The sequence below is a fragment of the Tarenaya hassleriana genome, unplaced genomic scaffold (assembly GCF_000463585.1).
Source record: "Tarenaya hassleriana unplaced genomic scaffold, ASM46358v1 Cleome6, whole genome shotgun sequence".
In the NCBI taxonomy this organism is placed as follows: Eukaryota; Viridiplantae; Streptophyta; class Magnoliopsida; order Brassicales; family Cleomaceae; genus Tarenaya; species Tarenaya hassleriana.
This window is the reverse complement of record NW_010968505.1, coordinates 607,639-621,784: the sequence shown is the minus strand read 5'-3', so window position 1 is coordinate 621,784 and position 14,146 is coordinate 607,639. Positions and strand designations below refer to the sequence as shown.

At 39.1% G+C, this 14,146-nt stretch overlaps 3 protein-coding genes and 1 pseudogene across 3 annotated transcripts in view; 1 reads left to right on the top strand and 3 right to left on the bottom strand.

Moving 5' to 3' along the window:
• LOC104798920 (ankyrin repeat and SAM domain-containing protein 6-like) overlaps positions 1-1,006 on the top strand; it is a 1,686-nt gene extending 680 nt beyond the window's left edge. The window contains exon 2 of the mRNA XM_010521175.2: positions 6-1,006. Coding sequence (XP_010519477.1) covers positions 6-799 — 794 coding nt within the window. The 3' untranslated portion in view covers positions 800-1,006. The remainder of the gene's footprint in view (positions 1-5) is intronic.
• Positions 1,007-1,330: 324 nt separating this feature from the next.
• Positions 1,331-5,048, bottom strand: LOC104798919 (long chain base biosynthesis protein 2a). Its single transcript, XM_010521174.2, has 12 exons — positions 4,692-5,048; positions 4,495-4,560; positions 4,086-4,174; positions 3,779-3,924; positions 3,578-3,702; positions 3,378-3,471; positions 3,111-3,274; positions 2,701-2,862; positions 2,333-2,459; positions 2,058-2,224; positions 1,804-1,911; positions 1,331-1,698 (listed from the first exon to the last, which is right to left on the bottom strand). The coding sequence occupies exons 1-12, from the start codon at positions 4,815-4,817 to the stop codon at positions 1,609-1,611; spliced, it is 1,464 nt and encodes a 487-aa protein (XP_010519476.1). The 5' UTR covers positions 4,818-5,048; the 3' UTR covers positions 1,331-1,608.
• A 1,420-nt stretch (positions 5,049-6,468) lies between these two features.
• LOC104798918 (probable protein S-acyltransferase 5) lies at positions 6,469-10,086 on the bottom strand. The gene is made up of 5 exons (XM_010521173.1): positions 9,808-10,086; positions 8,603-8,785; positions 8,137-8,433; positions 7,537-7,770; positions 6,469-7,341 (listed from the first exon to the last, which is right to left on the bottom strand). Exons 1-5 carry the CDS (start codon positions 9,925-9,927, stop codon positions 6,718-6,720), a joined length of 1,458 nt encoding a protein of 485 aa, XP_010519475.1. The 5' UTR covers positions 9,928-10,086; the 3' UTR covers positions 6,469-6,717.
• A 3,378-nt stretch (positions 10,087-13,464) lies between these two features.
• The window catches only part of LOC104799665, a 3,703-nt pseudogene continuing 3,021 nt past the window's right edge, over positions 13,465-14,146 (bottom strand).

Below are 14,146 nucleotides of genomic sequence, written 5' to 3'. Positions count from 1 at the left end.
TCCCCCCATCGGGGCTGCCGTCACCGTCGGATCGAAGCGACTGAGAAGACCGAGCGTTCGGTTAGGGGACATCGGCGACGAGCAGTACCACCACGTGTCGTACGATTCGCAAGTGCGGAGATCGAAATGGAAGCCCTCGGGTGATAGAAAGGACCTTAATCCGACTGGGAAGTCGTCGAGGACTCGAACCCTAACGAATTTGAGCTCCGGCTACGAGAACAGCGGAACCCTATATGAGGACAGGGAAGGGAACGTGGATTCCATGGGCGTCGGGAGCTGGCGAGTGAAGAAAAGGGTGGGGCCATCCTCCGGAGCGACGACTACAGCATCCACGAAGCGGGTTCGGTCCAATTGCGTACCGAGAACGGAGGACGGACGGAGCAACTTCGGCCAGGGGGGTGAGAAACACAGCGGAGAAGAACAAGTGGAAGATGGGTATGGGGATTTCGTGCGGGAAGACTGGGAGAGTCCGATGAAGGAAGAGTCACCAGTGGATTCGGTGGAGAAAAGAGAGGATTTTGACGAGAGGAGAAGGTACAATAGGAGTAGGGAGAACAGGGAAACGGAGGCGTCAGATCCGTCGGAGATGGGGGGAGGGGGAGGGAGGGAAGGGGTGAGGATATGGCTGGAGGAGTTGGGGATGGGGAGATATTGGCCAGTGTTTGAGATACATGAGGTGGACGAAGAGGTGTTGCCGCTGCTGACATTGGAGGATCTCAAGGACATGGGGATCAATGCGGTGGGATCCAGGAGGAAGATGTACTGTGCCATTCAGAAGCTCGGGAGGGAGTTCTCCTGATAGTATAGGAGCATTTAGTGGTTAGGCAGACAACAAGAGGGTTGGGAATTTTGATCGAAATTAATTTGGGGGTTTTCTTTCTTTTTTGGAATGGCAAAATGTAAGCTGCCTGCAATGACTGAACCTTAAAACGCTTCTTCTTCTTCTCTCTCTCTCTTTTTTGTAGTAGTTGTTGTGGTTTGAATGTAAGTATCAGCGTCAGCATCAGCATCAGCATCAGCATCAGCATCAGAGAGCGCAGGCCTTCGTGTGATTGCTTCCTGTACCTGTGTCTCTCGAGGGTTTCATTATTAGAACAATCCAATCCATAGGAAACAACAGATTATGTGTGTGTAGCAGAAGAAGCTCGGTCTGGAAATATTGTTAAGCTCTTTTCAATGGGTCTTACGGTGTAAACAAGAGAATAATAATAATGTCGGGGTTCAATCATTGCAAGGATGATTTATCCTCAAGAGCTTGGAGATTCCTAGTTAACAACTCGGGAGAAAACCCAAAATAAAAAGGTTTAACGTGTTTGATGGACAAACAAACAAACAAAGATTATTCAGGCAGAAACTGTACAAATAAACAAAAAGAGTATCTTCCATCACAGTAAGAGGTAGTAGCATCGCATAAATAAGGAAGAGCACGATACAAACACGGACGACCCACCCACGATAAGATATTGCATGTATATTACCAATTTGGTAGAGATATAGAATCATCCATCACCATCATGTCGGCCGAATGCAACAAAAGGGGGCAATTTCTAGGATTGAACAGAAGAAACATGAGAGACTATCTGTTTAAAAATACCTTTTGAACCGTTTTCAATCCAGCTTGGTAGTGTCTTTCTCTGGCTTGCTGGGCTCCGCCGGGAAATATTTGATTCCTGTGACGTCGCCTACTTTACTTATTACCTGTTTTTATAACCCAGAAAATTAAAAATATATGAGTTGAGTTTGTTGTCGTTGGGAAAGAGCAAAATGGATCGTCGTCATCAGTTCAAACGCAAAAAGGTTTACCTGCAGGGCTCTGATAAGATCTTCTCTTGAATGTGATGCCGAAATGCAAATGCGGGCCCTCGCCAGCAGTAACGGTGTAGCCGGGAAACCTACCACCACCACTGCCACCTGTTTTCAAAAGATATGTTTAATGTCCCTTCCAAATGGATCTGGAACTATTCTTCTTTCTCTCTTTCTTTTTCTTTTTGTTCTTGTTTTGATGATCTGATTCGGGGGAAAAAAAAGCCTCACATGATATTGGAGGAGAGCCTTACATTTTGTCTCAGGCATTCCCTAGAGAAGGCAGGGATTTTGGCAGGGTTGTAGAGCATTATTGGCATGACGGGTGAATCGTTGTCCCCAAGAACCTCAAATCCCATCTTGTGCAGCTCGGCTCGGAAGAAGTTGCTGTTCTCTCTTATTCTTGCAAGCTTTTGTGCCCCTGATATTAAGTTTTTGACCCAAAAAAAAAAGAAAGGCGGGATTCTTCATTAGACTGCTAATGAAGCTTTAGAGATCGGAAAGTTAGTAAGAAAAGAGAGGGGAATACCTCTGTTTGAACCGTCCTCTCCAAGGATCACTTTAATGGAAGATATGATTTGCTGGGCAGCAGGAGGTGATATTGATGTTGCATAAAGATGAGCTGGACAGTGTTTCTTGAGAAATTGTACCAGTTCCTACAAATATTTTCACATTAAATATATTCAATCTATATTCTACCGTCAGAATTTTGAGATTATGTCCACAACTTGCCTATAAATAAGCATCAAATGGTCTGCGGAACTAAATGTGCAGAGTGTCAAAGGAAGAAGCAATCCATAGAAGCTAAGGCTACCAAACGAATATCAAAGCATTTACAGAAAATACATCAAACGGTATCATGGGGTTGATATAACAAATTCACATTAAAAAACTAACCTTAGATCCAGCAATATAGCCACCACAAGACCCAAAAGATTTCGTGAAAGTTCCCATCATTATGTCAACATCAGCTGTGTCAACTCCAAGAAGTTCACAAACACCTCTTCCTGTTTTCCCAACAGCTCCAATGCTGTGAGCTTCATCCAAGTAAACATATGCCTGGAACGAGAATTAAAGATGAGTTATTTGTAATCAATATCAAGAGACCCTGCATAAGTTTCGTAAAAGTTTTGAAGTTGCAAATGATGATCTAGTTAAGCAAGTAACAACAATGTAGAGTTCCTCAATTTCCCCACACTGTAGAATTGCACCAGGATTTTTATATAGGGCGTTTGCATGTATCCGTTCGGAATGCTTTCAGTTGTGAATCAATTATCACAACTGGTAAATCTTAAGAGTTGCCTCACCTTATACTTCTTGCATATTGCGACAATTTCGGGCAATTCGCAAATCTCTCCTTCCATGCTGTAGATACCCTCAACCACGACAATGATTTTTTTCCATGGTCTGTGAGTCCTGGGTTGTCCTTCAGCAATTTGTTCTCTCAATACTTTCTCCAAATGAGAAGGCGCTAAAAGCAGAGAGCATGAGAATATACATATCATTCATCCAAATAGATTTACGTTCATTTTGGACGATAACCTGGAGCTGAAACACCGCAAAAAAAAACTTACTGTTATGTTGGAAAACGCGAATTGTGGCGCCTGACCCTCGCGCACCATTTATAATTGAACTATGGTTCAAAGAATCACTTATTATCAACCCTCCCTGCACACCAGGCAGCAGAGGCCAAAAAAGTAGAATAAATAAGCAAATTAAAGATGATACTCAGAGAACATGGGCGTTCATAACCAAGTTCTAGATATACACATACCTTGCCAATCAAGATAGGAATGATAGCTGAGTTTGTTGCATAGCCCATGCCAAAGACAACAGCAGCAGGCTTCCCGACAAACCTAGCAACACATTCTTCGAGTTCCGCATGTATAGATGTAGTTCCTGATGGTGCAGAGCACGGATGTCAGGCAAAAACTAGTCAAAATGGTTCTAGACTCGATATGCAAAGACACCTTACCTGCATCAACACGAGGGCTGCACGTACTGGCCGAAAACTTCTTCAAAGTCTCAATAACACGAGGCGTGCAATATTCATCGAAAGAACCAAACCCAAGATAATTATAGGACCCCAAGTTGAGACACCTGCTGCTATTTGTTGTTCGTCTGCAAGGCCAAGGAGTAGCATCCAAAGAATTACTTGGGAACACCCATAGATGATACACGGAATACAACGCTTCCAAAAGTTTTTATATTTTGTACATAATACTATCGAAACCATTCAAACTACCTATGAAAAAAGGAAAAGAACAGAAAGACATACTCACTTTAAAGTCTTGTTGTTGTCGTTTGAGTACCGCTCAACCACATCAAACCATGCATCAGGAGCACTAGATATGGGACGTCCAAAACAGTCCTTAACGGAAGGCAAACAAAACGTTAGGCATCATACACAAAATACAACAGCCTGTACTAGAACTAAACCAGAGGCTCCATCAAGTTACCACCAAACATTAGAAAACACAAACGATACATTGGTCATCCCAATTCCATACATCTTTCGCTCTGCGTGATTAACAAATGTTCAAGAACTACGTTTCAGCCCGAACACCCCACCCCAGACCGACATAGATGAGAATCAAAATCAATTTTAAGCAGAACATGAGATCGATTCACAATTTCACAGCTCACACGAGAGGAATCCAACACAAACGAGATGGAGTGATGACGAGATACCTGAATTCGATGATACAATCGCCTGATGTAGAAATCCTCATGCCCCAAACAGATCGGCGCGTATCCCTACATAGAAAAATCAGAGAAAAACACGCCGAAATCAGGGAAAAACAAAAGAACACGTGGCTGCGCTCAAACATCGAAGAGCTGCGAGCGCAAAATCCATGCGCACAAATACCACAGAAAGATACACGGACCTGGAGATTGTTGGTGAGCCACCAATCGAGGAGGCGGCGGAAGAAATCTCGGAGCTGACCGAAGGCGAAGAGAAAGCCGTAGCTGAAATACGTGGAAACGGCGGTGAGGTACGGGATCGTTATCATCGTTCAGGTCTCCGTCTTCCGCTTCTTCTTGTCCGACAATTCCCTCACTCTCGCTCGCTCCAAAACGAATCCGAGATCTGGACACTCTTCGCCAAATCGGAATCTGAAATTTCTGAGGCGGAGAGAGAGAGAGAGAGAGAGAGAGAGATGAAACAATTGAATATCTTCGGCTCCGTCAAAAGGAGAGAGAGGGTCGGATCGTAAAACCAGCCTTCCCTCGGCCTCCTTTGTTGTTTTTTCATCATTGACTCCTGCATACATACATGGACCGTCGGACCGTAATAATAATTAATAACAATAATAATTAACTAATACATAATATACACTATCAGATAGTTCGTGAATTTAACAGGATGTGGACAGACCTATACCTTAATCGCATCTCTGAGAATTTAAATAAAATTTTAAAAGGTTAATAAACACGATTTCACCGTTATTATATATCGTATAAAAAAGCCACATAACACAATAAGACATGATTATAATTTCTCCAAGGCGTTATATCATTTTTGGACCAGTTTCGGAAATATATATTTAGGTAAAGGAAAGTCATTAATTTGTTTTTTTTTTTTAAATCTCACCGCTGGTAAAATCTGAACCCAACATCTTTTGACGATTTTTATTAAGATTCTTACAACTGGCCGCCTTAGTTTTTATTACAGAACATAATCCAAAACCTTCGGAAGTTAGAAATACCAATCTTCAGAGTAAAAATTACAAAGAGCTAGTTCTAGGGGTGTCAATAGAACCCGAAACTCAAAGTCCGGCCCGAAATCCGTCCGAAAAATTAAGAGTTTGGGCCTAATAATATAGGCCCAGTAAATAAATGGGCGGGCCGGTCCGGCCCGAAAAAAGTTAGAGCCGAATCGAGTCTGGCCCAAAACCCGCCCGGCCCGTCCATTTAGCCCGAAAAAAAATTATATTATTAGATTTTTACTTTCATTTGAGATTTAATACCACATAACATATAAATTTTTTTTATGTTTTATATATATATATTTTAAAGCAATTTGATTAATATATATTAAACTTATATTATATTACTTTTTATTGTACCGAATATATTTTTCATATATTATATATATTAAAAATATTATATAATTTATATATTTTAAATTTTATATGATTATTTTTTAAATTTTAATTTTTTTAATTATAATTGATATGGACAAAAATTTGCTATTGTTTTTTTTTAAATTGTTAAATTATTATTATTGTTATTATTATTATTATTATATGTTAATATTTATTTTTTTATTAAATAGAAAAAAACCAGAAACCCGGTCCGAATCCGTCCGAAGTCTTATAGGGCAGGGTTTTGGTTCTGGACCACCGATCATAAGCCCGAAAAATAAATGGGCGGGTCGGCCCGGCCCGAAAAATTCGAAGCCCGAACTAAGTCCGGCCCGAACCCGGCCCGACCCGCCCATTTTACACCCCTAGCTATTTCCTTCCGGTTATGACATTTAGGATCAACAATCCCAAAAGATATACCGGTTTGGTTAACCAGACCGGTATAGACAGCCAAACAAAATTTACGTAATATTTGCCACTGCCCGCGAAGCGATAAATACACTTCGTATATGACGACTTTGCGATGAAACGTCCGTTTAAGACATATAACGACAAAAAAAGGAGGGTTCAATTAGAATGATGCAAAATCCACGGAGATTTTCCTTGAAAGACTGTATGGTCTTCATGGATTCTCTTTCTGTGTTTCGTAATGGTTGTAACATTGATTCAAATATTCAAATATCCACCCAACCGTTTACTTTACATAAAACGTGAGAAAGCACAACCAAACCAAATGTCGCCTATTGCACCAGGAAACACGCATTCTCTTCTTCTTCTTCTTCCTTTGCTACATTTACATTTTCCCAGAGTTTTTACCCGAGAGAGTCTATAACCGTCCACTCCCCGTCGATCTTTCACGATTCCTGCCGCTTTTCGTCACCCTTTCTCCGGGTCTCGACCTCTCAGATCCTTCACCAAATATCTCGACCCGGGATACGTCGTCCATTTCCTTCTCATCCTTGCCTGAATCATCTTCATCGTCACCAGCTCTCTTGGACTCTGATTCTCCACTTCTTCTGATGTCTTCACTAAAGCGGTTTGGGACTTCCCAGCTCCCACCTCTCCTTCCCCTACTCGATTCCCTTGAATGCATTATCCCTCGTCCTTCTGTTTCCTCCGGTGGAAGTATTCTGCTGAAATCCCGTGACACAAGAGCTGTTTCCCCGTCCTTATCGTCAAAAACCCCGAGTTCTTCTTCAACTGTCTCGTGCCACACGGGCTTCCTCCCCATCTCTATGTCGTGGACCACTTTCTCCAAGCTCGGGCTTGATAACCCGCCCCCATTCACAATCCTTGGAGGGATCACAGGCTCCTTCTGTGTCTTTTCCCTGAAGTTGTTTCGGGATGGAGAAACACTTGAGCAGAACACTTCCAAGAAATTCAAGAGTATCCCTTTGTTGAATGGGTTCTCATGTCTGTCATACCGATACCTGAAGTTCTCATATGTTGACTACCAAAAAACAACATAAAAACCCCATGTCACAACCAGCTTGAAAACTATTCAATGGTTTGAATGTGAAATGAATCACAAGAACATCAAACACGGCAAATCAATGAATGATCACACATGAATTCAATGAGCAGTGATCTCAGAAGAACCCGGTGTAAAGGATCAGCAGAAGGTTTACGGAGAGTGTTCGCTTACTTGGTTAGTACTGATGAGGTATAAATGGAAGCCGGTAAGGCCACCGACAAACCAGACCGAGATAAATGTGTAGATAATAAGAGCGATGGAGGCAGGAGTCTTGATTAGGGCTTTCCAGATAGTTGTCTTCTCTCCGTCCATGATCCTTTTGACGTAGATCCAGCAAAACACGTGCACGTAAATGCAGAGAAGAGTTGAACACAACACAAACATGAAGTAAAACCTGTAGTTTCTCTGCGTACATTATCAGAATTTACCATTTAAATATATCAACTGGACAAGAATACAAACATACAATTAGGAGATTGCTATTATGGTTCAGCCAAACAATAGGTAGCAATGGATATCACTTGGTCCGCTATTTGGAAAGACCGGTTTTACTATCCATATTTTGGAATCCCGAATATCCATATCAAAATCTTGTCTTCTGAGGTCTCATAAGATCTGAGGAGGAACAGGCACAGGATATTTAAAGTTTTGATTTTTTACGGAGTCAGATAGTGTTTTGGTTTGGATATTTGGGAAGTTTTGTCCACCCAATGGCATATCGACTCAATAAATAGAACTATCAAGATTTTGCGGTGAAAGAATATACATTACCAATCCAATGCACTGGCCAAGCCAGGGGCAGTGATGATCAAACTTCTGCACGCAGTTGTTGCATATGGAACAATGAGAAGCACGAGGTGGTCTATAAAGCATGCAAGTGTCACAATACTTGATCTTCACAGTGATTCCATTTACCACCATATCCTTTGTTCTTGGCAACCGAAGTGGAGGAGTTCGGCTGATACGTGGCTCCCCATCGCCTTCATAATTCTCTGGCTCGGGAGGATATAGATTACGAGGTATTATTCCCGGGTCTCTCCCCGATGTTAGGAGAAGAAATATTAGATCCTGCCAACAATTCAGTAGAGATATCAAGAAACCAAGAATTGTAAGATGAAGCGAAGATATAATAAATCAAAAGATATGGAGGACCTCATAAAGGAACAGCAGAAACAAATGTCCAGATATTTGAATGATCTGAATGAAGGAGAATCATTTGCGAGAAAAAGGAACTTACAAGCAAGTTCAGTCCAATGGCGATTGCTAATATTGATACTCCTCTATTGTGGGGGAAGTCATCCATAAGCTTTCTAGCGACAAATACACAGAAGACAGTAACTGGGGCAGTAATCAAGAAGATGGTAAGCAAAATAGACTGGGCATCGGGTCCAAATATGAGCCTTCCACCGAGGAAGAACACCTGGAGAAAAGGAATCATGCAGGATCAGTAAATCAGTAGCAAACCGGAAATATCAGAACTCGTCAAATCCTTATTGAGGGTCCCTACAGTTATGGCATAACAACATCTCGAAAAAATCCCTTAACTTTACTTGACATCTTCAGAGCCCAAACTTTGTAAAAAGTTAACAAAAAGCCAAAATCATTTATGACATAAAACGTGCCTACCGAAAATTTCCACTCGGAGAAGAAACAATGATAGTAAATTCTTCACCTAACATCTCCATACCAAAGTACACGAGGAACCAAATATTATGGAATGGGGAACAAACCAAGCTAACCTAAATCGTAATCTGCATAGTGTTTACTAAAGCCACTGTCTTATGCTAATATACCATTAGCCATGGCCATGTTTAAATCAACCTTGTTCTAAGCAACATCATTCTAATGGTTTCATAAAAACATGTTCTTTATGGGCCTGTCATGTCATTTCGAACTCTCCACTGTATGATCACAAAGCATCACACTGAGTAATCGGTTTCCAATTGCACAAAAGAAAACAATGGGAGAGACTGAATCAAACTCGGTCAACAATTGAGGCAAGACATGGAAACAGGAACATGGATGGTCCTAGAGGATCCAAAGGGTTTCGTACTAAACCAAATTCTTCAAAGGACTCCACAAAATCCAATCCTTGCCGTTAGAATTCCAAAGGAAGAAAAGTAGATGCTACACAGAACCCAATTCAGCAGTAAATATCTTAGAATTAGGGCATAGACCTCAACTTTTTGATCTAAAGAAAGGAGCTTAATACGACTTTGACTATTCCACAACTCCTCAAAACCCAGTTAATTCCACCAAAAACCTGAGCATCTTGGGCTCAGATTTTACCCAAAAACCCTAATCTGAATCATAAACACCAGTTTCTAAAAACTCCGCAGTGATCATCCAAAATCCAGATGCCGGGAGAGAGAGAGAGAGAGAGAGAGAGAGAGAGAGAGAGAGAGAGAGAGAGAGAGAGAGGGAAAGGGAAAGATAGCTCACGTTGTTCCCTTTCCACGCCTTGTAGGTTCTGATCAGCTCGCCGCCATCGGTGTCGCCAGGGGCAGCGGATGCGGTGACCGGAGCTCCGGGACGATGAGTCAGCGGCTGCGACCCTAACATCGAGATTCCCTCTGAAAACGCACTTTCTACGAGTATAAGCAATGGATTTCAAAAACCAAGGAGTTTGGACGAAATGAGAATGCAAAAAATAAAAAACAAATTTGAACTTTTGACTTCCGACAGCCAATTGTGTAGCGCTCTCTCTCTCTCTCTCTCTCTCTCTCTCTCTCTCTCTCTCTCTGGGGCTTTGGCCCAATTCCAAAGCCACCTTCTCATGGCTAGTCAACTAATTTTAAAAAACAAATTAATTTATTTCTATGGAAATTATGATTCAGTTGATTTCAAATTTACTCCTTGATTTTGAAAGCCCTTATTTATTTCCGGTTTCACATAAATTCTCTCTCTCTCACATCCTTTTGGATATTTTGTAGTTTTTAACATATGAATAAAGAATTAAAGAAATAAAATAAAAATGTAAAAATACAACTAACGGAAAATAAAGAATTAAGGTCATATACACATGGGGGTTGTTGTTGCTGATATAATAGCAGAAGCAACGTTTTGTAATGTGCATGATTGGTGCCAAATTGTAGTAAACGCGTGGCCGCCGCCGTCATAAAGAGCAATAATGTCTGTTTGCTGTTTCCTTTTAGAAAAAAATTAATTAATATTATATCCGATTTCAAATCGATTAAGACACCAAATAGAAAACGTATATCACCAAGTTGCCGCCGTTGAATAATTATTTCAGGCCTATTAATCACCATTTCTCTCTCAATTTAGTCGTAAGAAGAACATTTCTTGAGTTATCTAGCCAAGAAACGGATGACTTTTTTTGGGCAGAATAGTGAAAATAATTTTATTAATGTTATGCATGCAGACCTAATAACCTATTGGCATATAGGAATAAAATCATAGTAAAATTATAAATCTTCAAATAAGAATATGGTCATTGTTACTTGGTAAATTCATTGTTATCTGGTCATTGTTTCTATTCTTCAACGAGAAAGTCTCCAACTCAATTGGAAAATGATAAGTGCTTTTTAAACGGGGTTGTGGGTTCGATTTTTCTTGACGATGTTGTAAGTTTGATTTCTTCTGAAATCTGAGTTTTTTCTTAAATCGATCAATTTCGATTGGTTTATCTGTTCCATCTGGTTTGCTGACTACTGCGTAGGAATCGGTGGATTTATTGTCCGATATACTGTTCGATCCGCGGAATTAAACGGTTGTTCGGCCCGAAAGGCTTGTAAGATAGGTTTCTATTGTTACAAAAAAAAAAAAATCATAACTAGCCAGCATCTATTTTTTTATTTTTTCATCCGGTGGATGGGCGAATGTCTTAAGCATTGACTGAGTCGTACAAGAATCCAAACACTTACTAAAGAAACCCGTGTTATAATTAACGAGAAAAAAAGTTCAAAAAAAAGAAACAAATAGAATTAAAAATATGAAAAGATCACAAATGACCATCGATTATCTAATTTGTTCAAAAAAAATCTTGGTTAAAACTTGTTATATTAATTTTAAACATATGTAACTTATTCAAAAAACTTATACCTTAAACTTATTAGAAAAATCCGTCAACTTTAAAAAAAACCTTATTTCTTATATTATCTTTAAAAATATATGTATTTATATAATTAATTTATATGCAAATCATTCACCATACAATACTTTATTTATTTAAAGTGTTTAATAAAAGATTCAAATTGATAGTTTGAAACATCTCAAATATTAATAAATCACAAATCTTATAAAAAAATTTCATATACAATTATGAATTCAATTAACATAATCTATTTAATTTTAAATATAAAATTTATATATAAATTTATTATATAAATGATGACGTATATCAATTATATAATTTAAATGTCACAATAAAAATCTAAATATTTACACAAATTCAAAATATCATGATATAATAAATTTACATAAATTATTCAGTTTTTTAGTATGATATTTAAAATTATATAATTTATATGTAACAAGTTTAAAATATAATATTTTTTGAATAAGATAATTGATGATGTTTTGTCTAAAATTTAGAGGTGGACATAATACTCGAGAAATCGAACCGATCCGTTATTTGATTCGTATTCGAATAAAAAATTTGGATATCTAGATCTATAGATCGGATACGGATATTGATTTAAAAATATTTATCGGATACGGATATCAAAATCAAATTATCCGATATATCTGATCTGATCCATGTTTTTAGTAATATTATTAAATATAGGATATTTTGGTAATGAATTTATATTTATGGGGTCATTTTGAAAAAAATAAAAAATATACAAGGTTTTTTTCGGAGAGACTTAGTCAAAGCCACAAATTAAATAGCCTCCTTTTTTTTCGCTCTTCTGGTTGTCATTTTTTTTTTGATAACCAGGATGGTTCCCCGGGTCTTCGGCCCGACTACATCCACCCTAGACCCGGGACCAGCCTTTGTATATGGACCATTTTGATCCAGAAATTATATCCCTCCCCACCAGTGGAATCGAACCCATGACCTCGAGGATGACTTTGTCACCTCTCATCCACTGGGCCATCAACTGTTGGGTCTGGTTGTCATTTTCATCTTGTTCTTTCGTCAATTTTTGATCTGGCTTTTCAATCGAAGCGACCTTACCTAATAGACTAGAATGATAGATTCTACCTTCGCTTTAACCTATCCTCTTGGAATTCAATGTCACAGGAAGGTTTGGGGCAATGAAATCAAAGCGGAGTAGCTATTCTGCTTCGTGCATTGTAAAGAGAAAGGATAACTCTTCTGTATAGGTCTATTTTCCAGCGAGTGATTTTTGCATGATTATTTGTTTTGTGACCTTCGTTTTTTTCAGAGTAAGATTCTCTTGGATTGGTATTTTTTCTGACTTTGTTCTAGTTCATATACAAATCTCCATATAGGAATGTATCTAGGTGTTGTATATATCTGTAGAATGAGGGTTTATGATTACAATATCTATGGTTTCATTCTTTTTTTCTCAATGTATTCGAAAATTTTAATATCTAGATCCTCTCTTTTATTTGTATTTGAGTTTTTTTATTTTTGTCATGTTTTAAATGAAATACGGATATTACCAAAGTTCCGCAATTTTTTACGTATATCTGAAATTGCGGATATCCGAAAAATACGTATTTGATACAAATAGTTAGATTATATATTTGTATAGATCAGATACGGATATCCTCTGTGTCCACCCTTGCTAAAATTAACAGTGGATAGATTTTTATAATAAATTTAAAATAAAAAATATTATTAGATAAAATATATAGTAAAATTTTATAATAAATTTAAAAGTAAAAAGTTTTGTCAGTACATTAAATAATCGATGGGTTTATTTAGTTTATCAACTTAAAAGAATAATGTAAACAGGAGAAGGGGGGAAATGGGAAGCATTCGGGGAGCTTACATGCATTACTAGTTCTTGCAAATAAATTCCGACAAAATTTTCGGACATGTAAAAAAAAAAAAAAAGAGGAACTGAGGAGAAAAACAAACATCAACCACAAATATACACACACTCATATAATTTTGCTTCCCTCGAAGATTTAAGAGAGGGTGGGGAATATCAAACGGAGAAGGGTTCAAGGGACGAAACCCAGATCCTTGAAGTAGTCATGCTCCAACGCACTTTTTGCAGTGATTCTTCTGGTTGGATCCATACACAACATTTTCTGACATTAACAGAAGAATGAGTTATTATCTTGACTGTATGGTACCAATATCTATATGCACAAGGAGACGAAACCAGAGAGTTCTGGTTTCAGTTAGCATCACGGGGAATCGAATGCTCATATATATATATATATATATGGACTTATAGAGAGGAGATCTATTCCGGATGGATCAAGATTGGGGGCAATGGTATCCAAGCCCTGTGGTGAAAGGGGAAGAGGGGAAACACATGTTGTGTTTATGGAAAACATCTAAAGATATAGCAGCCGAAGTGAAGTGGCCATTCTTTGTGAAGAAACTCGAGTACCTTAGGTTTCCACTTCGGGAAAGCAGACTTGTAATCCAGCAGTAAAGAATTTTCAACCGCATTCCGTTGGAATTTTCCAACGAAAAATTCGAAACATATTCCCGACCCGACCCGACCCGACCCCGACCCCGACCCCGACACCGACACCGACCCGACCCGATCCGACACCGACATCGACACCAACCCGACCCGATCCGACACCGATATCGACACCAACCCGACCCGACCAAACCACGATCCCAAAACTCACTTCCCAGTAGGTCACCCATCCTTCCACTGCTCCA

What these genes read in the sequence shown, in the direction of transcription:
- LOC104798919 (XM_010521174.2), bottom strand. Translation starts at nt 4,817, where the DNA reads ATGATAACGATCCCGTACCTCACCGCCGTTTCCACGTATTTCAGCTAC. An exon ending in GGCTCACCAACAATCTCCAG is followed by an intron (nt 4,561 to 4,691) that starts GTCCGTGTATCT and finishes TTTTCTATGTAG; the next exon opens with GGATACGCGCCGATCTGTTT. An exon ending in AGAGGACGGTTCAAACAGAG is followed by an intron (nt 2,225 to 2,332) that starts GTATTCCCCTCT and finishes ACTTAATATCAG; the next exon opens with GGGCACAAAAGCTTGCAAGA.
- LOC104798918 (XM_010521173.1), bottom strand. Translation starts at nt 9,927, where the DNA reads ATGTTAGGGTCGCAGCCGCTGACTCATCGTCCCGGAGCTCCGGTCACC. An exon ending in TTGGCCAGTGCATTGGATTG is followed by an intron (nt 7,771 to 8,136) that starts GTAATGTATATT and finishes TAATGTACGCAG; the next exon opens with AGAAACTACAGGTTTTACTT. An exon ending in ACCTCATCAGTACTAACCAA is followed by an intron (nt 7,342 to 7,536) that starts GTAAGCGAACAC and finishes GTTTTTTGGTAG; the next exon opens with TCAACATATGAGAACTTCAG.